The sequence below is a fragment of the Rhamphochromis sp. 'chilingali' genome (assembly GCF_963969265.1).
Source record: "Rhamphochromis sp. 'chilingali' genome assembly, chromosome: 2".
NCBI classification, from domain to species: Eukaryota; Metazoa; Chordata; class Actinopteri; order Cichliformes; family Cichlidae; genus Rhamphochromis; species Rhamphochromis sp. 'chilingali'.
In genome coordinates this window covers 9,872,904-9,900,450 of record NC_137930.1, presented here as the reverse complement: position 1 = coordinate 9,900,450, position 27,547 = coordinate 9,872,904, and the positions used below count along the sequence as shown (strand labels likewise).

Sequence of the window (27,547 nt, the reverse complement as noted above, 5' to 3'; positions counted from 1 at the left end):
GGCCCCTATGAGAGGCAAGCCCAGCATCCAAGTGACCTGCTCCTGTTTGCAGTCTACTTGCGAGCACCGCAGTATCGCGCAGTGAGTCTCCTGGCGGTCGGAGCATGGAGGAATTGGCCAGAGAGAGCATCAGTCTTCTGGCTTCAGCCTCGGCCAAGCCACCTCTGGACGTTGGGCCCCGGCTGGGCTCTGTGGGGGCCATTTTCATCATGCTTAAATCCGCTCTGGGTGCTGGGCTCCTCAACTTCCCCTGGGCCTTCGAGAGAGCCGGAGGAATCCACAGCGCTATCACCGTGGAGCTGGTGGGTATTTATTCATTTTAGAAAGACATATTATACAAAAATTCACACTTTGAATTTTTTTCCCCCTGCATCACTGAGTCCTGTCTAATACACAAAATTACCTTTTTTTAAAAAGATTATTTATCAGCAATAACAGTTTTATATTTATTGATTCTGGGAGGTTTTTGAGTGGAAGTGATACATCTTATCTCCTTTAAACTGGGGCCCTCTGAGATTAATTAAAAACACTGTGATCTTCTCCACATGGCAGGAGAGGCCATGTTAGACTTGACCTCAGGACTTTAAAATTCACTTTATTCTTATCTCAATAAAAATGTTCTCCTCACTTGGCCTCTATAGTGGTCCAAAAGTTTGTAAAGAAATCCCCACAAAGTCTTTTTCTTGTTAATGTGCAGACTCTAAAACTGTAATTTTGGCAATTTGTTTAGCAAAGCAACTCCACAGAGCAAAGATTGTTCAAGACTTATATTTTTTTTCTTGTTTTACCCTCTCTGGATACTCTCTGCACTCATAAAACTCAGTGAAGATTTTAAACATATTTAAAGCTGCAGCCATTCATTCTTGGCCACTAAGGGGCAGAAAAAAGACAAATATACAGGTGTCACAATACTCACACTTAAAATTTAACATGTGTTAGTATTCAGTGAACTTTTTGCATGTAATTATATGTGACTAACAAAATTCCAATATTTGCTCTACTTTTAGCTCTAGTTTGGTCTTTAACTAATGATAGATGAATGAATCCGGCCCACTGGACAGCTTTAGAAAATATAAAGAAGTGCATAGATTTCAAACTTTCACCTGTATTTTATTTTTTATTACTCAATTAAATAACAGGAAAGTTCCTGTTTTTCTGTTATTAGTCAGTCCATTGCAAAAACGTCATATTTTATAATTACAGGACAGTCTGAGCAATGAACTAACTTTTTCTGTAATTTTACACATTTATCATGTAGTCTCATTGGATCAAAGTGGGCTGTATATGGACCACTATGTGTATAGAGTTTGACATCCCTGCTGTGGATCATTTCCCCTTCATACATGGTAATGATGGTTGAACTGAACTGTTAAAATCAAATCCCCCATTTGGATACTGTTGAGGCTTAAAGTTAAGAGTGTGCACAGGCACAGTCACCTGCAGCTGGTAGCGCTGTTTATAGACTGACTGAAGACTTTATCAGATACATCGTGTTAGGACGGAGCTGGAGTCCTTTTTGCTTTGCGAAGTGTCTAAATTCTTTGTGGCATAAATTCAACAAGGTGCTGGAAACATACCTCACAGGTTTTGGTCCACATTTACATGATCGATCATGCAGTTGTTGTACACTTGTCATTTGCATTGGGTTCGGGTGACTATGGAAGTCTTTAGATTACAGTGAATATTCTGTCATGTTCAAGAAACCAGTTTCGGTTCATCTGAGTTTTGTGATATCGCGCGCTGTCCTGCTAGAAGCAGCCATCACAAGATGGGTACACAGCAGTTATAAAGGGATGGACATCAGGCAACAGTACTCAGGTAGGCTGTGGCATTTAAATTGATGGTCATCTGGTACTAAGAAGCCAAAGGTGTGTCAAGAAAATATCCCTCACACCATTACAGCACCACCACCAGCCTGAACAGCGCATGATGGAGCCATGCTTTGATGTTGTTTATGCCAAATTCTGACTCTACCTTTCAAATGTTGCAGCAGAAATCAAGACTCATCAGACCAGGCAATATTTTCTGAGTCCGCTGATGCCCAGTTTTGGTGAGCCCAGAACAGGAAAACTGTAGCCTCAGTTCCCTGTTGTCAAAGGAGCTTGCAAAGAAAAGCGTCTGGACTTCTTTAAGTTACTTGAAGACGTTTCACCTCTCATCCGAGAAGCTCCTTCAGTTCTAAGGTCAAATGGTGGAGAGTCCCAGATATCATATATCAGTTTCCTGTTCTTACCTGACAAGAATGAGACCTGGTCTGGTCTTCTGCTTCCAGGTTTAACATTTTATGAATTCAAAGATGCTCTCCTGCATAGAAGACAAGTGGTCATTTGAATTACTGTTTCCATCCTATCAACTTGAAACAGTCTGGTCATTCTGTTCTGACTTCTCATATCAAGACTTGGTGCTTACTGGATATTTTTTCTTTTTCAGACTGTTCTATATAAACTCTGGAGATGATTGAGTGGAAAACTCCCAGTAGATCAGCATAATCCAGTATCCAAATACTAATCCAGCCTCTCTGGCACTAACAACCATGTATTTACAGCCACTTAAATCACCTTTCTTCCATATTCTGATTTCTCAGTTTGACCATGAACAGGTCATCTTGACAATGTCACCATTACATGTCTAAGTGCATTATTGAGTTGCTGTGACACCCAGTGCATTTCTTAGTTTTCCATGGGGTCATTCATTAAATACATTTGTCACACTGCCAATAAATTACATGCATCCACGCAGGCATTTAGTAATTGTATTAGTTTCACTTATGTTATCCATCAGCAGAGTATGCAATACATTTAAAAATAGACACGAGGACCTGATCAGAAGTTAGTGAAACACTGATATTTCCCAAACGTGCACGGGCAAAAAGAAAACTTTAATGTTTCCTGATGATCTTTTATTTACCAAGCACTTTTGGACTCAGGACCTAGAGCTGCACGTGAACAAAGGGTATTCAGTTTGACTGAATTTAGGCTTTTGTCATTTAAATGTATTGAGCAGAACACAGTCAAAATAACACTTGGAAGTTGATTTAACATTGTCTTATTGTCTTGGTTTTCTTCACCTGCTCAGGTTTCCCTCGTGTTCCTGATTAGTGGCCTGATTATCCTGGGCTATTCCTCGTCCATTAGTGGCCAATGTACCTACCAGGCGGTGGTGAAGAAGATATGTGGGCATGTCATTGGCCAACTGTGTGAGATCTGTTTTGTCTTCAACCTCTTCATGATTTCTGTGGCCTTTCTGGTCATAGTGGATGACCAGCTGGAAAAGTGTGAGTTAATGTTCACTTTTATTTTTCAATCTTTCATCATTTCCTAAATTTACTATTTTTAAAAAAAATCATTTTCCTGTTATCCAACATTGTTTGCCAGCAGGAGCTATTCAGAGTGTGTTGAATACTGTATTTAGTTCGAACTCTCAGTGTTGTGTTGTGTTTGAATGGATAAATGCAGACACAGTGGTACAGAAATGCATCTGTTGGCTCTGTGTTGCAGCAACATGAAACCACTGCAGCTCGTTGCAGGTTTGATTCGACACATTTCTGGTGGATTTTAATGTCAGTTGTTCAGCAAATGTCAAATGTCACAGTTGTGAACTAGAGATTTATAAATACGATTGAACTGTGTTGAGTGACAGATTTGTTTTATGTTACTAATAAAAATGAAACATGGGGGATCAGTTTGCTTTTGGAGGCAGCCTCAAGTGGCTGGAAGAGGAAGTGCAGACTTTTGTACTACATTGTTACATTAATTTTACAGCCCTGATATTGCCTCTTTCATACAGTTCAGTTTGATACTTCAAAGAAGTGAGCATGCACTAAATGTCAGTTAGAAGAGTGAAAATAATTCAGAGAGTGATGCAAATAGACAGTACATACATAAATGTTCAACAGTGTATTTCAAAACCACAGAGCAACTGCAGTTTTGGCAGCCTTGCTCAGCTCGTGTCATCTCTAAGATGAAATGCAGATTTAAAGTGATTAAATGATAGGATCCTATTGTATATAATCTTTCTGTCCAGATTACAGGCACTGAAATAGATTCATAATTCATATCCTCTAAAATACAGCTTTCTTGAAGGGCCAGTGGGAAAAATATATAAATCTGTACACTTGGTTTATAAAATCCATCCATCTGTAGTTTATGGAGCCACAGATTCATAGTTTGTAAATGGATTTCTAGACATATTTTACTTTTTTAGAAAAAAGGAAAGCGATTGAAGCACAAGAATGTGTTTTTGATTTAGGTTTTTGGGCACATTTACCACTGTGATCTGTTTTGAATTGGACTTTTCAGCACTTTCATTTAGCAACATCTTTTTTCAAGTTTATTTTTTTAAAACCAAACTGAGATATGCAAGCAGGGAAATTGGTAGAAGCAGATTGCTGTTCATGAATTAGACAGCAGTTTTATTTGCATTTTCTCTGTTTTTAAAAAAAAATGCATTTAACTTTCACATCTGTGATATATGTGTGTTGTTACGTCGCTGTTTTGTGTCTGTCAGTGAGCGACTCCCTGCATGAGCTGGTAACTAATCTTCCGGAGTCAGAGATGCCAGAACACTTCTACATGGACCGGCGCTTCGCTTTGGTGCTGCTCTGTTTCTTCCTCATCCTGCCATTATCCATCTCCAAAGAGATCAGCATTCAGAAATACATCAGGTCAGGTGTTACATGTGGTGGCACTTATAGTAGTTATTATTATTTTTTAAATTAGGTGATAATGACAGCTAATGGACGGTTCAAATTTATCATTCATATTTCCTGCTGCACCCAGCTGTATCCAAAAGATTTTAGTCACAATGCCTGAACTACCCACTGAAAAATACTTGATTTCTTTATGATTATTTGTGTGAGACTTTTCATTCACAGTTTCTTTTTTGATTATTTCAAAAACTTCACTGTGCTGCCACCCAAAGGCCAAACTGTCAAATTAGGAAAAATGATCACGATATAGGAAACCAATAAGTAATGAGGAGATTAATGTTATCAAGATCGATGACCTTTTACCTGCTGGCAGCCTTCATGACAACTTTAACATCTTGGCTCAGCATACAGTTTCATATTTACTGTAATATTAATACAAAATCCTATTACAAGCGCCCTTCTAATATCACCATTCACAGGCCATAAGCTGTTGTGTAAGTTATAGTCAGTTGCAGACCTAATTTTGAGGTTTCTGTGTGGTGGGTGAAGTATAAAGGTTGTTTCTCAGGAGTAGCATAGCCTGCAAAACTGGTGTTCAGATTTGTTAAAGTGTTTTGGAGGTGTGCTTACTCAGCTTTACGGTGCCGCAGCGTTTCTTTTCTTAAAGAAGAGGATTATGATCCTCATTTATTCAGAGCATACAGGTCAAGCATGTCTCTATATGGATAAATGAGTAGAGAACATGACCCTGGTCAGCCTCAAGTAGCCTCTCATTCATTTTATGTTGGACTGAATGTTTCAGTCTGATTTCTGTCTGAAGCAGGCTTTTTGTCTCCATCCTCTCACAGTGTTCTGGGTACTTTGGCTGCGACCTACCTGACCACAGCCATCATCATCAAATACCATACCATGCCTTCTGTTCTGGTTCACAACAGCCCTCTCCACACCAATGGGTACGTACGTTTGTGTGTGAGGGCTACAAATAATGGGTTCTAGGGCTCCAAACAATCTGCTTGCTTCACTGGTCACAACAGTAAGTGAAGTGAGGTTCAGACTGGTCTTCGGACAGACTGGCAGCATCGAGAGTGCAGTGAATTATCAATGCTGTGGTTGATTCGCTTGTTTTCAGTTCTCCAGCTCAATGCTTGGTTTTTTATTTTTATTTTTAGAACTGTGCTGATTCACTCTTAGATAATATTTAGTGTAAACAATTTTAAATCCTTCACATATAATGCAAATGCATTATCCACTACACCATGGAACCACTTTTGTTAAAAAAAAGAAAGAAAGTAACAAAGTGAAAAAGAAAAATAGGTGTCATTAAACGTGATTTATTACACAAAACTACTAAAGTAAAGATGAACACAGGGAAGCTCTTTTCTTCACGGTCTCCAAGGCCAAAAACAACAAACAAAACAAAACAAACTAAGAAAACACATCAAGAACTCTCGAGCCAAAAACAGAATACAGTGGCTGAGCTCCCTGTCCAGCTAAAAACAGGAGAAAACAATTGAAACAAAAATGGCAGAGCACCCCTACCTGCTTCCACTGTGATTAACTATTAACACTGTAAAGGCATACTTTTACTCACAACAAAGAAAGAAAGTCAAAGTTACACAGAGTTTAAATTCACACACAGCTGCCGCCTGCTGCCCAAACCACTGTAGCTCACAGTTCTGGCAAATGGGGGACGTGGAAGGGGCGTGGCGGTTTGAGATGGCAGTCGTGGCTGACGAGCTGCAACACACCTCAGCTCCAGCTCATGAGGCAGACCTGGAACACAGGAAAGGGAGAAAAAAACTCTCTCATTAAGGGAGAGCCACTAGAGGTGAGCGACCGTAGCAGGTAGCATGCTGGTTAACACCGCTGCCTCACAGCAAAAGGGTCCTGGGTTTTTCTGTGTGGAGTTTGCATGTTCTTTTTGGGTACTCTGGCCAAAGACATGCATTTAGTGAGGTTAGGTTAATTTAGTTGATCCTAAATTGGGCATAGGTGTGAATGGTGCAAATGACCTGTCCAGAGTGTAACCTACCGGCTCCACCGGTAACCTTGTTAAGGATGGATGGATGAAGTTATATATATATATATATATATATATATATATATATATATATATATATATATATATATATATATATATATATATATAACTTCATCCATCCATGAAGCGTTGTTTTAAAGAAGAGTGGGATAGAAATCCTCCACAACAATGTGAGACACTGATTAAGTCATATGGAAAACAATCACTTCAAATTATTGCTGCCAATGGAGGTTCTTTTGAAAACGTTCCTCTTCACAGAACTCTATGCAGACACATTTTTGATACTGGCACCCAACACCAGGGGGTGCTGCAGAAAGGGGTTTCTTGACTGTTAGGTAGGCATCAGCAGTCCTGTCTAGTTCTAATAAACATATTCTAACTCTTCTCTTAAATGCTCTTTTCAGTCTTGATGATGACGTTTTCATCTTTTAGTTATCATATATGTGTCGTAAATATACTTCATCACCAGAGCTAGTCCACATATTGAGGTTGCACCCAGGAAATATGGCTTTTGTAAAGCTTCCTCATAAATCTGTCTGAATTGAGGCCACTAGGACAGACGCAGTTGTCCACTTGAAGCCCTGTGTTGCTCTGTCTGGATCACTGACTTAACTCGGCAGCTCTTATCACCCATTTGCCTGTGATTGACAGAGTAACTCTAGAGTGAAGAGTCTCTAAATGCCATGGCATTATCAGCGGTGCCTCAATAATAGACTAATTCTTCTTCCGGTGGCATTTGTGAATCCATGAAAATGACTCTTGTGTTTCCTCCTTAAGGATGAACTCCTGGGCCGCCATGTTCAGTGTCATCCCGACCATCTGCTTTGGTTTCCAAGTGAGTGCAGCAATTTAAAATATGTTGATGTTTATGTTCATCTAAAACTTGGATAACATGTGTTTGCATCGTCGTGCTGCCTTAAGGCTGGAGGCCAGTGCAAGCACAGCTGTCTGTGGAGGAGTACGTAATGTATCAGCAGGAAAAACTGCTTGGAAGTGTATATATGTGGCTAAATATGCAAGTAATTTCTAAGCAGGTAATGAGCCACGTCTTCATAATGTTTCACCTGAACGTCTTTTAGTCATACTGCAGATATTTTGGACTTCAGTATTTATAAAGGCTTTAGATATGTGGCTCTGATGTCTCTGCCCCCAAAACCATTGAGATAAATGGTAAAAAGCATGACTCATTTGCCTCTGCAAAACGATTAGGACATTTACAAAAATAATAAATAATAAGACAGGAAATTAAAAACAAAAGGTATAAAGGTAACAAAGTGGAAATACATTGGCAAATAAATGATCTCGCTGTACTGGAAAGATAGCAAACAAACACCAGGTCATGTGTTCTGTGTTAGTTTCTGTTTCAGCTTTTTTTGGGGGGGGGGGTTAAGTACAGCGTTTTGTTGTTTTGCAGGAGAATTTGAATTGTTTGCCTGAGATAATAACAGTGGAGGAATTAATTAAATTTTTTAGCCAAATTTCTTGAGATAAGGTTAAAGTTTTCTCTTAATGTGAGTGGGAAAAAAATCTGAAGTACTGCTCTTACAATCAAAAAGCTTGATAAATGGCTCAATGGTTTTAATTTAGCTGACATTTGTAGATGTATACAAACCAACGTAATGGGAGAGAATGCGTTTAGATGACATGTGATAATTTGCTGTAATTTAAAATATGGGTCTTATGTTTGTAAATGATACAGACACAGCTGCCATGTCACTTTCAGAAAATAACAAGAAAAGTGTTGTTTTGTTCTTGTGCTTTTAAGGCTGAGGACACTGAGACTGAGGCAGCCGGGGCTATTAAAGGCATTAGGTCCATATGTTTTGGAGCAATAACAATTTTTGTAATTTTGACTCTTTATACCAACATAGTGGATCATAGTCTCCAATCAAGAAACATCAATATGAATACAGAGGGTTTACAGCAAGATGCAAAGCAATTGTTTGCATCTTGCTGTAGAACACGAAGGGCAGATTAGATTTTGCCAGAAAACATCTGAAACAGGTGGCACAGCTAAAAAAATAGAATTATTTAAAATTTATTTAAAATAAAACCCAGTTTGCCTTCTATTGGAACAATGGAAAGAGAAAAGTATTAAGAAGGAAAGAAACAGCTCATGATCTGAACAATATAAGATTATCTATCAAACATGGTGGAAGGAATGTTATGGCATGGGTATGGATGGCTGCTAGTGGAACCAGGCCACTAGTGTTTTTAGAAGTTAGATGAAGTGTGAAGTGGAAAAAGACTATACTGATTGCTCAGATCAGCCAAATGCTGCAACACAGATTAGATGGCTTTTCACAGAGCAAATGATTCAAAGCATATCTTAGGACTTTGACGACTTGGGTGGTAGATTTAAAGGGTAGTGCAAAATCAACCCAAGTTTCTCAGGACAAAGAATTTAGACCAGAACATTTTGTTCAATTACTGAACAGAAAACTGAAGGCAGAGAGCCACAAAATGAGCAGCAACTAAGGGCAGCTGCATTAGAGGCCACCGACAGTATCTCAAGAGAGGAAATACAGCATTTAATGATGTCCATGGGTTCTCGACTTCAGGCACACATTGACTGCAAAGGACCTTCAAGCATTAAAAACAATCCCTATTTGAAATTATGTGTCCAATCACTTTTGTGCCTCTGAAGATGGGAGACTGTGTATAAAAATGACTGCAATTCCTAAATAGTTGAAAATTATTGTTAAACCCCTTGAATTAAAGTGGAAAGTTTGCAGCTCAGTTACACAGATTGTTTCATTTAAAATCAACTGTTTTGGTGAATGTAGGCAAAAAAATGTGCCATTGTCCAAAAACAGATGTGACTGTGTAAATGTTGAAGCAGTCATCCTGTAATTTTATCGTGTATGAAGCACCGTAGTTGCAGTTGGATAAGAATAGAAATCTTCCATGTCTTGATTCTTTCTTCCATAAAGTCTCAGGAATCAAAATAGAGCTTTATCGTTAAAAAATAATGCTAAACTATAGTTGGCATGGCCCTCACTCTTCCTGGACGGCCTCTCTGCATCACTGCTGCGGCCATCAGATAAAATTAAAATGCCAAAACAAGTCACATACTTTTACGTTCACACAGAAGCTGGCAAATCGGTTTATGACAGAGATTTGGGGAATCACAAGGTTACAGAAATAAACCAAAGCAAATCCATCTATATTTACACCAAAGGTGCTTGGAAAGTATAGGCGCCAAGGTCATGAGGTATGCAGCCTTACCATTTAGCCACTGGGGCGTATTACAAGCGAGAGGGCCAAGCTATGACAAAGTCTGAGATGCACGATGTTTGCTCAACACGTACCAAAAAGAAGCTTTAAAACTGCTGTCAGTGCTTTGTCAGTGCTCTTACTGCATCAGGCGGACGGGCAGGTGGAGGGTGTTAAATATCTCGACACAAGCAGAAGTGAGGATGTGAGGATGCACATCTCAGCGTTATTGACTCAGTGCGTGCCAGATGTTTAGATTTTGGAATATAAAATGAAGCTACTGCAAGGGCTCCATTAGGTGGATCAGCTGTGTATAAAGCTGATATTTCCCTCAGGAAATGTTTATGTCTGATAATGTCTAGCTAAATTTAACATCAGCAAAACGTATAGATTATTTGGCTAAATACACTCTCACATCGTATCATTCACGTCCATTGTATTGGGCTGGAAACACAGAAGTCGTTTTGTGTGTTTTTTTGCTCTTTGATGTAATATAGAACTTTCTATGTAGCATATAATGGCTCATATTGGAGAGTGGGTGTTCTCACTTAATCTTTAAGGCTTCTCAGGAGAGTGTGTTTAACTTCAGTGTAAAGGTCAGCAAGCTGCCGCTCACTGTGCTCCGTGGGAGCGCCGCAGAGTGAGCTTTTCATATTTAATAGCAGGGCAGAGTGCATGGAAAAAAGATCATTCTGTCAGTCTCAAGCAGGACAGACTGATGTGTAACTTCCCAAGTTGCCAAGGTAACCCCTGAAGGCTGGTGGCGGGATCTAATAAAAGGAGGCGAAAGTGTGAGAGGATTGATGCATGTCCTCTCAAACAAACACATAGACATGCTCCCTCAGGGTGAGTGATTGCAGGGCAAAGGGTTGAATAGAGGGCTGATGAGATCCTGAGAGGAAGGGAGGGCAAGGAAAAAGGAAGCGAGATTTTACACTGCCCGGTGGCAGCTGGGATCAAGTAGGGACAAGAGTCTTTATCCTGAAATCTATGAAGGATTAATTCAGCCCTATTGTGCCACTGACACAGCCCGTGCACCTTCTTTTATTTCCTACCTCAGTTCATCACACTGGCAGTAACATCAGACATAATAAGACCAGCCTGAACTATGAGATCCAAAGAGAGGAGAATAATCCGACGCAGACTGTTACAGAGACATGCAGTCTGACCAGCGACTATTCCCTGGTTGAAGCGTTTGGCTCAATGTGTCAGGGGATTGTCTGACTGTGGGCACTGTTACTGTTTCCTTCTATACTTAAAGTGTGATTGAATTTCACATCTTTGTGCTGGTTTCAGTGTCACGAGGCGTCCATCGCCATCTACAGCAGCCTGGAGAACCAGCGGCTCTCTCACTGGGTCTTCATCTCTGTGATCTCCATGATCTTCTGCTTCGTCATTTACTCCCTCACAGGTCAAATGACTTCCTCTGCTTCCTCTCTCCACAACCCACCCAAGTTATATTTCATATCTTATGTGTTATATACTCTTATACACGTTTTTTATTACTTGAATACTGATTTTATCTCACTAATGATGGACTTTATTTTAGTTTTGCAGTTACATACTATACAGCTATGCAGTTAATATACATTACATCCGATGAAATATGTAACTACTCATCAAATACTCCATTTTTGGTTCCTATGTATTGTACTAAACTCTTGTTGAGCCCAATGAAAAAAAAGAACTGCTTTAAATTTCAGTTTTATTTATACAGCGCCAAATCACAACAACAGTCGCCTCAAGCCGCTTTATATTGTAAGGTAGACCCTACAATAATACATACAGAGAAAAACTCAACAATCATATTTCCCCCTATTAGCAAGCACTTTGGCAACAGGGGGAAGGAAAAACTCCCTTTAACAGGAAGAAACCTCCGGCAGAACCAGGCTCAGGGAGTTGCAGCCATCTGAGGTGCTCTGAATGTGGCTCAGCTTGGCTGTAATTCTGGAAAGAAATTGTGGTCACGTACAAGTTTTAACCTCATACGCATACACAAAAAATATGAACTGACAGTAATCCTCACTCTGCTCACAGAGGCCAACAGAGGGCAACTCTTTCGGTTGCAAAAAAGAAGTTGAGTTCTTTAGAAGGCGATGGGAAAATGACCAGAGTTGATGGCCTGTGTAAACACTTTTTAAAAGGTTGATTATCTTATCTGCTAGTTGGAAGCTCTTTTGAACATTCAATTAATTTTGTAATTTGTAGTTCTATGTATAATAAGAAAGACGATAGAGTAAGGGTAGGCCATAGGTTTTGACTACCTTTGTGACTGAATGGGAGGAGAATTTTCAGTTTATTTTGGGACAAAGTCAGCCTGCTTTTTAAGCCTTTTTTTTAAAACCTGTGACTCTGCAAAATCAACAGAATTTCAGTGACCACAAAGTTAATTTCAAAATAATCTTCAAAATAACTCCACAAATAGGCCTGTTTAGGCATTTTAAGGTGACTTCAGAGTTGCTTCTACAGGACAACCTTCATATTTCATTCAGGTTCACTCATTGTGACGCTGGGTTTCATAAAAAAAGCTGGTGATGCCCCAAAACACTCAAGTCAAGGATTAAAACCATTACCTCATAAAGCAATGAGTTACATCAAGGTGGCTTTACCCAAGTTTTATATCTATTTTTTTTTTTAAATAACTCGTGAAATGATTATAAATCATTGTTTGTGTGGCTGCAGATAAGCTGCAGTTGTTGGTAACTGTAAACCTTCACACTTCTCTGTTGCAGGAGTTTATGGGTTCCTGACATTTGGAAAGGACGCGAGGCCTGACATTTTAATGTCGTACACTAGCAGCGATGTCCTAATGCTGATCGCGAGGCTGCTGTTTAGCATCTCTATCATCACCATCTATCCCATCACCCTGCTGCTCGGCAGGTCAGCAACTCTTCAGTTGAATCTTGTTAACTTGGCTCACTTTTCCATTTAAATGAAGCGATTCTCAGTTAAAGCAAAGTTTCACATTTGAAAACTCTTACGTGAAGTGAGGGCAAAGACACAAACTGCGAGCACCTAAATCGTCTTCACAGGGTGCAATGTTTCAATTACAAAAGACAGTGTGTGGCTACGCATCTGTTTCTGCTCCTCAGATCAGTGATCCAGGACCTGCTGCTGAGCTGGCGACAGAGACGCAGCGGCGTGGTCACGGTAGACTTTGAAAGCCGCAGCCGCTACATGCTAACGGTCCTGTGGATAACCGCGACGCTGCTCATCGCTGTGTTTGTACCAGACATCAGCAAGGTCATCAGTGTGATCGGAGGGATCAGCGCATTTTTCATCTTTATCTTCCCAGGTAGCGCTCTTGGTTATTGATGCGTGTTATGACCAATGTTTCACGTGTGCTGTTGAAACTTTGTGTTTGTGTTTGAACAGGGCTCTGTTTGATGTTTGCCATGCAGTCAGAGCCGGTGTCCTGTAAGACCAGGTGAGGGAAAAACTTCATTTAAATGATAATGTAATGCAAATATACAGATGGAAGGTAATCCAAAGAAGAGACAAAGAATGAAGGAAGTTTGCATAATAAGCTGAAATGCCTGCATGGATGTTTGACTGGATCTTCACGCTTTTGCACTATATCTCAAGTTGTTTTCGTGTGACAACCATATCATTATGATCATTATTGTTCTTTTTCCTGCATTTATTCTATTTCACTGTATGTGCCGCTCTCTGTACTCTCAACTGCCTCATGGGGATAAATAAAGTTATCGGAATCTGAAGCTAAAGTGATTAATTTAGCAAACATCTAGTCAGAAGCGATATAGACAACTCAGCTGACTAATTCATAAATCCATAATAATTTGGGATGACATCTGGTAAAATCAAGATGCAAATCAAGAGTTCTAACGCAGGACTGTCACAGTTCCAGATTTTTATCATACATAAAATGATAATATTGCTATATCCATTGAGAATTTGATGTAAAAAGTACAAATCACACTTAACTTTTTATAATTTATTAACTCCCTGTTGCCTTTTGTAAGGCAAATAGTTGCTAAATTGATGATAACATAGAGAAACTAAACTGCAGTGACTCAGTTGGGGCAACTATAGACACACTTGAGAGTCAAGCTGCAGGGCAAACAGAACCTGTGTATTCAATGAAGTCCTTTCATTAGTGGGATTGTTAGAAATCAGTCTTTATTAAGTATTATCACAGCACTGCTCTCATAGGTTACATCATTATGCATCAGAAATTTGTCTAAGGAAGGCCAAAACTAGGCGTTTTTCTTTGTGCTCTCTGTGTCCCCTCATACTGTGTTTTAACACAGCTACAGTGTTTTCTACATTTATGGTGGGATTGATGCTCTCCATATTTCTTGTTGTTTTCTGTTGTCAGACAACTTATGAAATAGTGACTTAATAGGAGCAACTAAACTTAACTTGATGACCTGGAGACATTGAAGCTGCTGTTTTGATAAAATATTCATAGTATGATTAACATCCTCTGACACAGTTGCTGTAGATGATGATAGTCGTGTTTCCAATTTTTACACAAAATTTTTCGTGCAGAAAGCTGAAACTAAGAGAGATAAATGCATGAATATAATCCTCTAAGCGTGTATGGCTGGAATGTAAAGTTTCAGTTAAACTTTTAATCTTGTGGTTTCAACCTTTTAAGGAATTCTTTAATAGTAGTCGCAGGTCTCAGGATGTGAACCTGTCTGTCAGCTGGTTTGCTCATTCAGAGATTCCTCCTCAGAATAAATCAAATCCACAAGCTGTATCTGTGTCTAACTCAATTATGAACCCACCTATGTGTGGCTGGCACATGCATATTAAAAGGATGAAACTTTTGGAGAAACATTTTCAGATTTTTTGTTAATTGTAATGACCTCGCTCTGTTAATAATGGTGCGATAAGTTGGCAAAACTCTAAGGGCTACAGAACCATTAGTTGACTCCTAATTTTTCTCTCACTTGCACTGTAGCATCATAAGAAACAGTACAACCTACGGCACAGTCTGCAAGTAAAGCAAGACAAAAAGGGTAAAATGAAACGTGATGATTGGTTTATTTAGTGCCACGAGTAAAGGTCAGACTAAATTCAGTGCTGCTGCACCATCTGTTTCATTGAGTGAGTTAAGATTGGGTTGAAGGATGTTACTGAAAGTAAGTCCCATCATTTGTTGACCACTTGGTACCACTTGTTGTCCTCCAGAGTCATCTTCACGGTTTGGGGGGTGGTGATGCTCATCTGTGGAGCCTTCATATTTGGCCAGAGCACCACCATCGCTGTTATGCAGCTCCTCGGAAAGATCTGACTTTTCCACGTCCCTTGATGGTCCGAGCGTTTTTAGAAACAGACAGTGGGGAATAAACGTGAAATAACCGATGGTGAGTTATGGCTCTTTAACAGCACATGGAGATGACCCTGGATCAGTGAAGCAGCCTTTCAAAACTTGCAGCTTATGGTTTTTAAAGGACTGAAGCCAGCAATCATGTCTCCCTCCTCAAGTACAGGATGTTAGTTTCACTTGGGATAATTATTCCTACTTGCTATATGATTATCTATGTCCGTACCTCTTGCCTTGCTGACATGAAATCCTCAGGTATTTTCTATAGTTTGTGCTTACAGTCTTATAACACACTGCCACAATCAGTTTAACGCCCTAAATAAAACTCTACACTTAGTTTTATCTGTACAAAGCTTAGTATAGAGCTTTATCTTAATATTGTAGAGTGTTATAAAATGACACACGGCACCTTTTTCACATTTTCTTGAATAGATTCTACTTTAATTAAAGTAAAAATATTCTCAATAGTGCAACATAAATAATCAAGAGCCATTAAAACTTAAAAAATATTATCATGCAGGCCAAATGGGATGTGTTAATGAGACATTACCTTTTTTTTTAAAATGATAAATCTTTTTCATCATTTCCTGCTTGCCTGTTACTGCTGATATGTGGGTAGGCCTTTGGTGGAGCCATAAAAGACTGCCACAACAGTAGCTTGAGGTTGCAACATGAATTCAGGAGAGAGGATAATTTTATGTTTCTGTACGTGAATATTTGGTTTTTGTGTGTAAATAGGTCATTTTTTTAATGTCTTACAAAAAAACCCCTACATTTTGACATTTGTATTAATTACCAGTGTTTTGAATTTTCATGCATTTTTGATCAGTCTGTTATTTCCCCTCGTGTCTTTACCCCCTGCGTATCTGTGAGTTCTTGTTTCCCCTCGTGTTTTATTCCACGTTTCCCCAGCCCGACACGTCTGTGCTCTCCCTCGTGCTCCCTCTGTCTCTCTCCCTCTCCAGTCTGCGTCTCTGTGCACTTCCTGTTTTACTTTGATAGTCTCCCGTCAGTGTAAGTAGGGTCAGTGGTTCCCAAACGTTTTTTGCTAGGCCCCCCTTTGTTTTACAAGAAAAATATTTTGTTTTCAAACTCCATTGCATTTTATTTCACACCTCAAACATTTAGTAAACAATTAAGCAAATACAAGTAAACTGCAATAAATTACAAGTAATATTACAAGTAACTACTAACTCTGTTATGCTACGTCCATACCTACACGGGTATTTTTGAAAACGCAGCTGTTTCTATGCGTTTGGACCTTTCGTCTACATGTAAACGATGTTTCGAATCACCAAAAACTGAGATTTTTTAAAACTCCTTTTTTTGCGTTTACGTGTGGACGAGGAATACAGAGTTCGTCATGCAATGTCAAAGGCATGTGCCTTTTTCCACGTCACGCTGTGCACCATGTTATTGTTTACATGAGATTGCAGAATGGAAGATAGTAAGATTAACAGTATTTTGTCTCTATCTGCAGTTTTTACACGCTTACACATACACACGCAGTTACTGTCCCTCCATTTAGAAAGGCAGAGGCGTCACGGTGTGATTATTTTATGTGTAGTTGTTTTTTTCCTGTGTAATAATATTCAACATTGCTATCAATACATTTTTCAAAATGGGTTAAAAAACAAACAACTGTGGGATACCGTTTGTCCGCGATTTGAACCAAGGGAACAAATTGTGGCAGGATCAGCCTGATATTATTTGTATCCCGCTGTAACTTTGCTGTATAAAGAGCTAACATCTCCAAAATGTCAGGAGTAGTTAGTTATTACAAGAAGTGTTTGTGAACTAAAAATCAAGAATGTCGGATACTGTTTCTCCGTGATTTGAAGAGCCCAGCGCTGCTCCCGACACAGGGAAAACCAATTCTGCAGGGGAGACCTACCTTTGCACTTGTGCAGGTGAAGCCAAAGGGAAGATATGCTTCACCATATTTTCTAGTCTTTGGAAGGAAGTTGGTTTGGAAACATATTTGCCGATGCTTCATCTCCTGCTTTGCGTTTGCGTGGGCGCTCCATCAGAAACCTGTCCATTAAGCTAGCAGTGGCCAAGAGTTCTTCTTCTTCTTTTTTATCTTCATACCGCGCCCCCCCCCCAGGGGGTGGGCCCCACACTTTGGGAACCTCTGGTGTAGGTCATGTTGTGTTTGGTCCTGGCCTTTCTAGTTGTGATTATTCGTGCTAGCTGCGCTCTTTGTGTGCTCTCATGTCCCTTGTTATCTTTCTGTGTGTTTATGCGTCTCCCTCAGTCCTTTGTCGCATCCTCCCTCTTGGCTGTGTTTCCTTGTGTGCCTCTCCGTATGATTAGTTATGAATTTCCCAGTTTAGTTTTGTATCACCTTTTCCCCCATTCAGCGAATAAAGCTGTATTTTGAGTTAAAGTCCTGTTTGCGTCTGGGTCCTATTCCTGCCTGCACACAGCCATTTCATGACATTAATTTTACTGGACAAAAGAAAAAGACAACTGAATAAAGCAAATTGTAAACTTATTTTACTTATTTATTTTCTGTTTGAATAGCAGCCTGCACTTTGAATCATTGGGGGTTACGCACAATATAAAAGCAATAACCTATCCAAAGCAATCACAAGGATGTTATGGGTTCAGCATCCAAAACTGTGAGCAAGGAAGAGTAAACCATCTCCTGCAGCCACTCACCAACTGGTAGAAGCATGCTCAGTTTTCCCCCCAGTGATCTACTGGTCTGCAGTTTTATTTTACTAATTTAATGGCTTACCTCATGAATATTTAACTTTATAATTAACTTGCTCAACAGCACTGCTGAATAGCTCTACAAGGTTTTGCGTCTGGTGTCCTGTTGGGATTCAGTTCAATTTAATTTTATTTATATAGTGCCAAATCACAACAGCAGTACATCAAGGTGCTTTAAACCCCCAAAAAATCAGACGACCCCCTTTAAGCAAGCACTTGGCAACAGTGGGAAGGAAAAATTCCCTTTTAACAGGAAGAAACCTTTCGGCAGGATCAGGATCAGGGAGGGGCGGCCGTGACTGGGGGGGCGGTAATGGGAGGAAGACAGTACAAAACGCACACTGTGGGGGAAAAAAGAGAGATAATGACTTGTGATTAAATGGTGTCTAAATACTACTTTGCACTGAGTTGAGAGTTGTACGTAGACATTGATGGACATTTTTGCTGATTAGCTAATGTAGTGCTATGCTTGTTCTGTATGATTGATGTATAACACCAGTGTTAAGTTTTTGTGTCCAACGTATTTCTGAGTAAAGCTATTCTGGAGCACATGCTAGGGAAACATTTACCACATTATAGGTTTCACACCAGATAAACCCATAATAATTTATTTTTTGTAGTGTGCATGCAGACTGAACATTACCATATTATGGCTCAAAGTTCAAATCACACATCTGCCACAACATTTACACAGGAAGGAAAAGAAAAAGCACAATTCCCAATAACCAGCAGCATTTAATATCAAAGCCATACAGCACAGTTTTCAGTTTTATAGTTTTATTGAATTGCATCACTCTACATCATCTAGAATTTCAACAAGATATTCTTTAAAGACCAAATATAATACTTGCATCCCTGCAATAAGTCTCTACACTTAAGAAGAGAAAGCTTTTTTTTTTTTTTTTTTACTGAAACATACATTAAGAATTAATATTTAATTAAACATTGCCATAAAAGTTATGTTCATTCTTGAATGCCATTTTTCTAGTCATATATTTTATATAATAGATTTAAGTCTCTGTCTCTTTCATAGGAATACTAGAAAACAAAGAAGGTAAGAAATGCACAAAACCCATTGAGTAGCATTGCCTAATACTACAGCAAAGAAGTTACTGGACATTCAGTTGACATGCACTCAGTTGAAGAATAGAAAAGAACACAGCCATAGAAAGGAAGAGTTATGGCCATGATGTCGGTCAGTTTGGCAAATTACTGATTGGCTTGTTCTCTTGGATAGACTCTAAATAAAAGATGGATGTAGCCTGCATGTCTTGAGTGACGGCAAAGGGAGCAGTCTTTATATAGAAATCTCAGATAATGAGACTTGGTTCTACCTTGCAAGGGAAGCCAAATATTGGGTTCATGCCAGCTGCACTCTGGTGTTCTTGGGAAGTTCTTTTTAAGGTGTTTGTTCAGTCACCATAGCAAAGGTTGCTAGTGGTTCAGAGTAGTTGGGGTATATATTGCAATGGCTAAGGAGGTCATTTGTGTAGAGCTTAAAGTGCTTCTTTGGTTTGCAATACTTGTGATGGTAGGGTAGGTCATGATCACCCATGCAGATTGTATTTCCTACTCTGTGCCTTTAGGGCCAGGTTGAGTTGGTTTTACAAAGGATCTAGATAGAGGAGCTCCAGGTTCGTGAAATACATTCTGTCTGATGTATCTGCAGAGCAGGGTGGAGACAAATGCTGCACTGCATATGCCTAAAACTTGTTGATGACCTTCAGGATATCATTTTTAAGAACCCATCTTAAAAACCGAAGACCAACATTGTGGTTAATGCCATTCTCTCATGACTTTAGTTTTTTGAGTGTTTGCCTTGGGTGAAAAGACTGGCACTGGCTAGCTATTGTGTTTAAAGTGAACTAACTGAATTGAGCGATTCTGTGAATCAGGCCTGCATCCCATCATGCACTTGCAGGAGGAAGGAAAGGAGTCTGGCTGGCATCATAGAGCCACAGGCAAGAACCGATTGGTGACATCATGGTGGCTATGACCATCTTTTATGTATAGTCTATGGTGTCACGTTTATGGTGTCTATGTTAGGTTTCTTGAGGTAAACCAGGTGACATGTTTCCTGTTTACCAGTATCACAACAATTACATAAACTAATCCACGCCTACAGAAGGCCTGATCTCAACATGTTGTAGGTCCTCTGCCGTTTAATCTTTTCACAATGTTACCAGGAAACGTTCTGCTCAGCCATGCTTCAGTACATTTCAGTGGCATAACTCTTTCATTGTATGACGAAGCACGGGTTGCACTGAGAAGTAGGAGGATAGAAAAAGAACAGGTTGCACAGTCTGAGGGACATTCAGGAATGTATCAACAGGAAACAGTACTGGTGTTTCTGACCATTCACTTACTATCGATCTCATATACACAACCCAGCCAAGCTGGGCACAATGTACACAAAGGGAGATCCCTTAATTAGAACATGTGGGTTGCACTCAGCCAGGCTTGAGTACTGTAAATCTATGGCTATCAGTATAGTAAATCACTTACATGTAAACACTAATCCATGCAATATGGCTTTGTTTGTATTGAGAATACAGTAGCTCCTTCTTGAACGCAAATAGGATTGGAGTTTGAGATATATATGTATATGTTGGGGTTTTTGTTCCAACAAGTGAGAGGTTAAATGTACCCTGTGAAGTTTTCTTGTCAAAGTATTGTGGTTTTAATATTAAGCAGGTGGTTATTGGGTAACCTTTCACCTTGTGGGGTTAATGTAGTAACTGCATACACTATACAGGCTGTATTAACAGATCAAGTCAAACCTGACCACCTCAAGGTACTTTAAGTGTTTAAGTGGTCTTCTTTTCAAGCTTTCAAGGCTACCTTAACTTGCATGACGGAGAACCGACAGACACATCTCATGATCAATGTACTTTTTGTATTTTGCAACTTAGTCTCTACTTAGTTACTTAAGGTTTTGATACTTTAATTTCAGAAGTCAGATAATTGCAGAAGTCACTGCATTGCTGAATTCCTCTGAAAGACTTGGTTTTGAAACTTTATCAGGTCCAGATTAGCACCTAGATTTATTCTTAAACCCTGCAAATTTCATTTTAGTTGGACCATTTCAAAACAACAAGTTAGATGATAAGTGGCACAGCAATAGTCCCTCTTACGCTGCTTTCTTCCTTATAAAACAAAGCAGATCTCTTTATAGCCCAAATCATACACTGTTTAACACATTCATTGCTATATTTGTGAAATCTCTGCTCTTTAATGCTGTTAGTGGTCCAAACTTCCACAGGGTACCTTTAAAAGAGACACTCACAGGTTGGTAAATACATTTTCACAGATAATGCAATACTGCTTTTGCATGCCTGTTCTACAAGCCTATTGTTATACATATTTCTGTTACCATATATGTAATAATGTTCAACACTTCCACGTGTCACACAGTCATGCCCCGCTGAGCGCAGCCCGGAGTTCTAAAAGTAGGTAACAATCAACATTAGTGTCAGTGTAGCTGGATCCCCGCTCACTGCCACCACAGTGCCAGCAGATGACAGACTCGCTGTCTTCACAGGTGAAGAGAGAATAGACTCAACAGTGAGGTGGATGGCAAGATGGCACCTTTGAAAGAATAATGCTGTAACGGAGCAGTGATTCATTAACAAGTCTTTACCCAGTTAGACAGTAATATATCTCTACATACTCTCATCATACTCATTGACCTCTAATATACTCTACTATGCTTAAGTCACAATATTCACTCATTTTTACATTGTGCTTTTTTTAATCTGATTGTTTGACAGTGTGTGTGGGCTGATGTGCAGTGAAGACTGAACTCAGCCGGTTTTCAGACTTTACCGAACAATATCGTTGATGTCACGTCCGAATAATAAGCTCATCTGGGTTTTAATGTAAAGGTCGAATATGTCCGTCCTCCATTTCACCCTGATGTCCTGGAATTTGCAAGAGCTGTAACTTTCCATAATATCCTCCTGTTCATTGACTTTTTTGCACTTAAAGGTGGGTTCAGTAGTGGCAATACATGTGATCACGTGTTCGAGATATTAATGCCGAGGTGGTTCATCTAACTGCTACAGTATGCTAAGTGTTGTGAAGGTTTATTTCAAATTCAAGGCTATTCTTTCAGTGATGTTCAATAGCTGAATAGACCTGTCATCGTGGTAATAATGTCATATATTAATGAAACACAATCTGATGTCTACACCGAAAGTGGGGAATTCTCTGCTTACAGGGAATTTAAAATGCATCAAAAAGAAGTTGCCTTTTAAAATCCTTTACCTGCTCAACCATGTGGTGATGTTTAAGGCTTTATATTCAGTGTTCTTCATATATCTGTTTCGGATGGTAGCTATTTGGATTCAAACAAACAGGTTAGAGAAGCTGCAGCACCTGTGAAGCTACTGCCACTTTCACCGAGGATAAGATTTGTACCATAGCACTAAAAGATGTCAGTAAAGGCAAATATAATCATAACAGAACAACATTTTCATATGTACAATCTCCACTAGACTTACACAGCTAATATAAGCAACCCATCACCAATTCAGACAAGGAATGCATGAACAGAAGGCAAAAATCAAACCGTGTTTATCTGCATGGAGAACACTGAGGTGCTGCCTGTCTCTCTAAGCAGTCGCTTTCTCAAGGTAGCGGGCGTGTCGCGTCAGAAACTATCCCTTAAATGTGTTTAGTTAAAATAAAACTACACCGAAAAACACCAGCGGGAATTTGTGTTAGCATCTACACATGCAAATCCTTGAGAAGAACTGACATCAGCTGGCCTTCTTCTACTGGTGCCAGGTTAAAACGACATCATTCTTCACAGGGATTAGCTGTGCTTTAAAGAAACAGTACCGTGTAACAGCCAGTAAACCATCAGAGACATTACCCTCAGAACAGCCATTGTATACAGAGTGAATGTAAAAGAGATTAAGAGAGTGAACAGAACAAACGAAGGCAACAAAATCGGAAAATTATGGAGGAGATAAAATATACTTGGTCATTATAAGATTATTAACCTTAAAAGGTGGCCTTATGGGGTCATCTACTGATTGTTATGTGAGGATTTAAAGTTACTACTGGAACCACTGCTCTATAATAGCACATCTGTTTCTTTCCTATTCATGAACTGGTGAACAGCTGGAACTGTACAGTAAAATGACCGCATTATTCTACCCTTCAGTGGTTCTTCTCTCATATTAAAATCACTTGTTTATTCAGAGCCAGTGTTCACTTTCCCAGATAAAATTCTAGGCTAAATGTCATATTTAAATGGCTTTGGGTAAATAACATCCATAAGAGAGGACAGCTAGCTAAAGACTTCTCCGTTTTCCTGAGAACGCAAACTAATCTGTCAACTAGGTATTTCGAGTCTTCATTTTAATGTCATGGCTGATGCGAGGGTAATTTGGTCAGTTATGAAATAAATAAATAAACAAAAGTCTGCGATATATTCACAGATATAATAAGCAGCTACTATAAAGTGACAGCTACACAGATGAGCTATCTGTGGTGATCAGCTGCATTCCCAAACTGACCACTGAAAAGCTGCTACATGGAAAACTCAACCTTCGGGGTCCTTGCTACATGACAATCTCCACCTTACAGTGGCTCAAAGCTATTAGAAACATGTACATGAAGTAATCCACAATCTTGAAATCCAGCAAACTACCATGATGAGATGCAAACATGTTTTAGTAATCTCACGTTGTAAAATGCACTGTTTGTTCAATTTTCACCGCAGTTGACACCATTCATTTGCACTATGTAAACATGTACTTACAAAAAGAGTTGAGGGAGTTTGGGGGTTGTGGGGATTGGGGTGGGTGAAACAGAGGAGAAAAAAAGGTTTTAGGGCTGGAGGGGAAGGAGTTAAAGAAGTGAGGAGTGTCAGGAGTCTTGGCGTGTAGTCGAATATCTTCATGCTCAGTCCCTGTTCACGCTGCACCAGACGGCTGCAAATAGAAAGAGGGATGACGAGTGAGAAAAAGGTTCGAAAGGAAGGAGTTTTTAAAGAAAGCGTGCCTCAGAGTGAAAAAACAATGTGGAGAGTGAGCAAAAAAAATGGATTGAATGGAAATGAGAAGAAAGCAGAACAGGCGTGGGGGAAAGAAGAGCGCCAAGAAGAGAAATGGACAAAAAAGTGATTACTAGACAATAAAACAGGCAGTCAGCCAAGTATCAGCTGGGTCACTGACAGTCTGCGACTCGGCGCAGGGATGCCTGCCAGCATCAGTTGTTTTGGATGAAGCAGATTCCAAAGCCAGGTTTCTGTAGATAATGCCTATAAATTTTACATAACACATCCAGGGTTGTTGAACAAACTAATCACTTTCTCAGCATTATATAGAACACTTGCTCTGCAACTGTGTACTATTGCATCACACCTTTATAGTAATATTAGCACATATTGTGTTATCTCAGTATCACCTGCACTACTGATAATTCTACTACTAGGGTAAGTCAGCAACTGCTCAGGAACCCCAAGAAACAGATTTTGGATCCAAGTTGATCAGAAAGAATCTGATGTAAATGTTCATGAAAATTTAAAGGAGTAACTAGTTCGATGAAAATTGGTAGTGTATTTTTTTTTAATGCACCACAACTAACAACCATGCAGAAATAACATTCTGTATATGAATTATATTAAACTGTATTTAGACATAACCTCCGACTATGACATGACCTTCTGTGAACTTAAATCAGTATATTTCTCTGATGTTCTAGACATACAAGACAAAATGAGGATTCATCAATAATCATAATGGCAGATTTAGATTTATTTATTAATCTTGTAATGATACCAAAAAAATATTTTGATGTTCCCACTGTTTGTCTTTAAGTCATCCTCCGTTCTCTGTGGTAGGAAGGTTGTTCCTGAACTTTTTTTTCGGTCTCTTTATGTAAACTGACTTTATACTGTTGAGGTCAGAGCTCAGTGGGGGCCATACCATCTGCTGTAGTACTTTAATGTCTCTGCCTTTATGTTTGGAGTCATTATCATGCTGCAGAATTATTTTGAGACCAAGTGGAAGAATGTGGGGTTCCTAAAACTGCATATTTCTGTGTGCCCAATGTCGGCTGGCACATCAGACTGCGCACAGTCCATATACTGAGTTCACAGTTTGCATAGGTTTTTGTAACTTCAAAATAGGGAAGGTACATACTACAAGAAAAAGCTTTTGTGTTTCTGTGCATGGAGTGAAACTGTGGAACAGTTTGAATATGGAATTGAAGCAATGTCCAAACATAAAACAATTCAAAAAGAGTTATAAAGATCTTCTTGAACTATAAAGAAAGGGAAAATGTGTAATTTCATGAAACATTTCATGATGTGATATTATATAGTGTATATATCAGAAATCTGTTTGTTATTTCTATTACAGATTATATCAGTAAGGAAGCTGACTAAATATTAACTGATAACTTATGGCGAAGGGGTGGGATTAAATAGGCGTGTACTTCTTCCCACTCCCTTTCGACATGTAACTGAATCAGAACAGAAGCAATATTGAAATGTATTAACTTTATTTTGTGTAGTATTTTTTTCTCTCTTATTTTCTTTGCTAAATGTACCTGTTTATTGTTTACATGATCGAAATAAATTGACAAACAAACATTACAGGCAACAAAGATTGACCTTTCTTACATGTAACTGTAATATTGTACAAGCAGGCTTGTAAGTATCTGAAAGGATTATTTATCACTGCAAAAGAGGAAAAACTTGGCAATTTTACTTCAAATGTGTAAAAATCAGAGAAAAAGGAAACTTTGTCTTGTCTTCTTTGTGTTCTCGAGAAAATATCACAAAGTATTTCAAATCCAGATATCGTTCTGGTCATTGGTCCCAATCCACAAATGGTTTGGAGGACATTTCAGCTGCAGCGTCACACTGCTTTTGTTTTATTCTCTAGTTGTACTGTTTTACCACTGACCTGGCACGGCTACAGAGGACACAGCCTCCGGCTGGCACAGTGTATCCACCTTCACATGCTGAAAGGCTTTGTTGGGAGCCGACTGGAGGTGCCTGGAATCAGAGGAGAGCATGCACACACTAAATGACACACAGCATTTCTGTATGCACACATCTGTCTTGACTTTGCATACAGCCTCTCAAAAGCACACATGGACTCTAATCACTTTGCACGGCCCTTAGCCTTTACTGTAAGATTTGAAATATTAATGGTGGGGAGATGCTGTGAGCAGTGGAGCAGAAACTTGGATCAGCAGGCAACTACATCGGCAGCCTCTCCTTGTGCCCAGAACCATTACTAAATCACAATGACCTGAAGCAACTTGAGTGATTCAGCAACTCTGGAGCACGTGAATGGCTGAACAATGTTAATTAAATGTTGGAGGATTTTTTTCAAACAGGCTCACGGCAGTAATAGAAGAAAAGTGAGAGCTCCTTTTATTGGGTGATCACCAATCAATTAGAACAGGGATAAGAAGGAACGGCGTGCTCAGCTCCAAAACACTTTCAGGGGACCAAGAGTGCTGACTCAAAGGCAATATCCTAAACAATATGAATGTCTGCGCTCAGTAATGACTTTTAATGCTTTCAAAGTGGATCAGCACGGGGAATGAATCACTTTGAGGCTGTTCTCCGTGTTTACAGATGCTTCATTCTGTCAGTTGCTTTGGATCAATGGTTGGAGCCTGGGTTCGGAAAATGAAAAGTTCTTAATACTGGCACATGTGACGGATAGAGCTCAGGATTAAGAATAAAATTGGAGCCAAAAACGATTAAAACTCACCTCTTCCACTCCTCCTCGCCATCCCAGAACTCATAGACGACAAAGGATAAACCATCTGGCAGACGCACTGCAGTCACACTGGAGCAGAGGCAGAGGAAAATGGGAATGAGAGGATGAAAGTGGACAGAAGGTGATATGGAAAGTGACGGGTGAGAGACGTTGGATTCATGATAGAGAACGGTGAAGCAGTGCACATTAAGGATACATTTGTAAAGGAGACAAAGCAGACACGAGATAACAGTTTATATTTCAGAAAATCGCATCTCGGACTTTATTGATGTCACTGCACTTAACACCAAGAATAGCAAATAAGATCTATCAGAGTGTGATCATCAATGCACAGAGGTTATTATGTGGGATGTTATGGAGACATTTTGGATGGTACACTTTGCTGTAATGAACTCGGGCTCCTCCGTATGTATTCCAAAGGAGGGTGAATGTGCACATGGGAACTTTGTCACACTTGGTTAACAGCGTAACTCAGTTTTCACAGCAAGCGCCGCATTTAAAGGCTTCAATGGTAAAAGTGGAACATGTTATGGACATGTCGACATGTTAATGTGTTTTTATATGCCTAACATTTGCCCATTTGACCAACAATATAACGTCCCAAATGGAATTAGGTTTAGAAACAAAAGCAGAAAACGACTCAAAGACTCGGTGCTGTTAATGCCAGCAATTTTCTTTGGTCCATTATATGCACTTGTGCCTCTTGGTAATTTTCTGGCTCTGAAATCAAGCAGCTGTTGACGTGTTTGAGCAGATCACTCTGTGCGGTGCAGTTTCTGCGTGAAATTACACTTGCACGTCTGCCTGCTCGGGGTTAGTCTCAGGACCGGCATGATTTTAATTTTACCTTTCAAGGATTCCAATTTTCATAGTGC

The 27,547-nt window shown here is 39.5% G+C and overlaps 2 protein-coding genes across 2 annotated transcripts in view; one reads left to right on the top strand and one right to left on the bottom strand.

Moving 5' to 3' along the window:
- The first annotated feature begins 62 nt into the window (after positions 1–62).
- Positions 63–17,549, top strand: slc38a8a (solute carrier family 38 member 8a). Its single transcript, XM_080874581.1, has 10 exons — positions 63–302; positions 3,076–3,274; positions 4,507–4,663; positions 5,497–5,601; positions 7,467–7,524; positions 11,202–11,316; positions 12,638–12,785; positions 12,998–13,200; positions 13,281–13,332; positions 15,066–17,549. Exons 1-10 carry the CDS (start codon positions 105–107, stop codon positions 15,166–15,168), a joined length of 1,338 nt encoding a protein of 445 aa, XP_080730707.1. The 5' UTR covers positions 63–104; the 3' UTR covers positions 15,169–17,549.
- Positions 17,550–18,618: 1,069 nt separating this feature from the next.
- necab2 (N-terminal EF-hand calcium binding protein 2) overlaps positions 18,619–27,547 on the bottom strand; it is a 165,123-nt gene continuing 156,194 nt past the window's right edge. The window contains exons 11-13 of the mRNA XM_080874714.1: positions 26,664–26,741; positions 25,842–25,933; positions 18,619–23,861 (exon numbers count right to left, since the gene is read on the bottom strand). Of these exons, the coding sequence (XP_080730840.1) occupies positions 23,833–23,861; positions 25,842–25,933; positions 26,664–26,741 (199 nt within the window). The 3' untranslated portion in view covers positions 18,619–23,832. The remainder of the gene's footprint in view (positions 23,862–25,841; positions 25,934–26,663; positions 26,742–27,547) is intronic.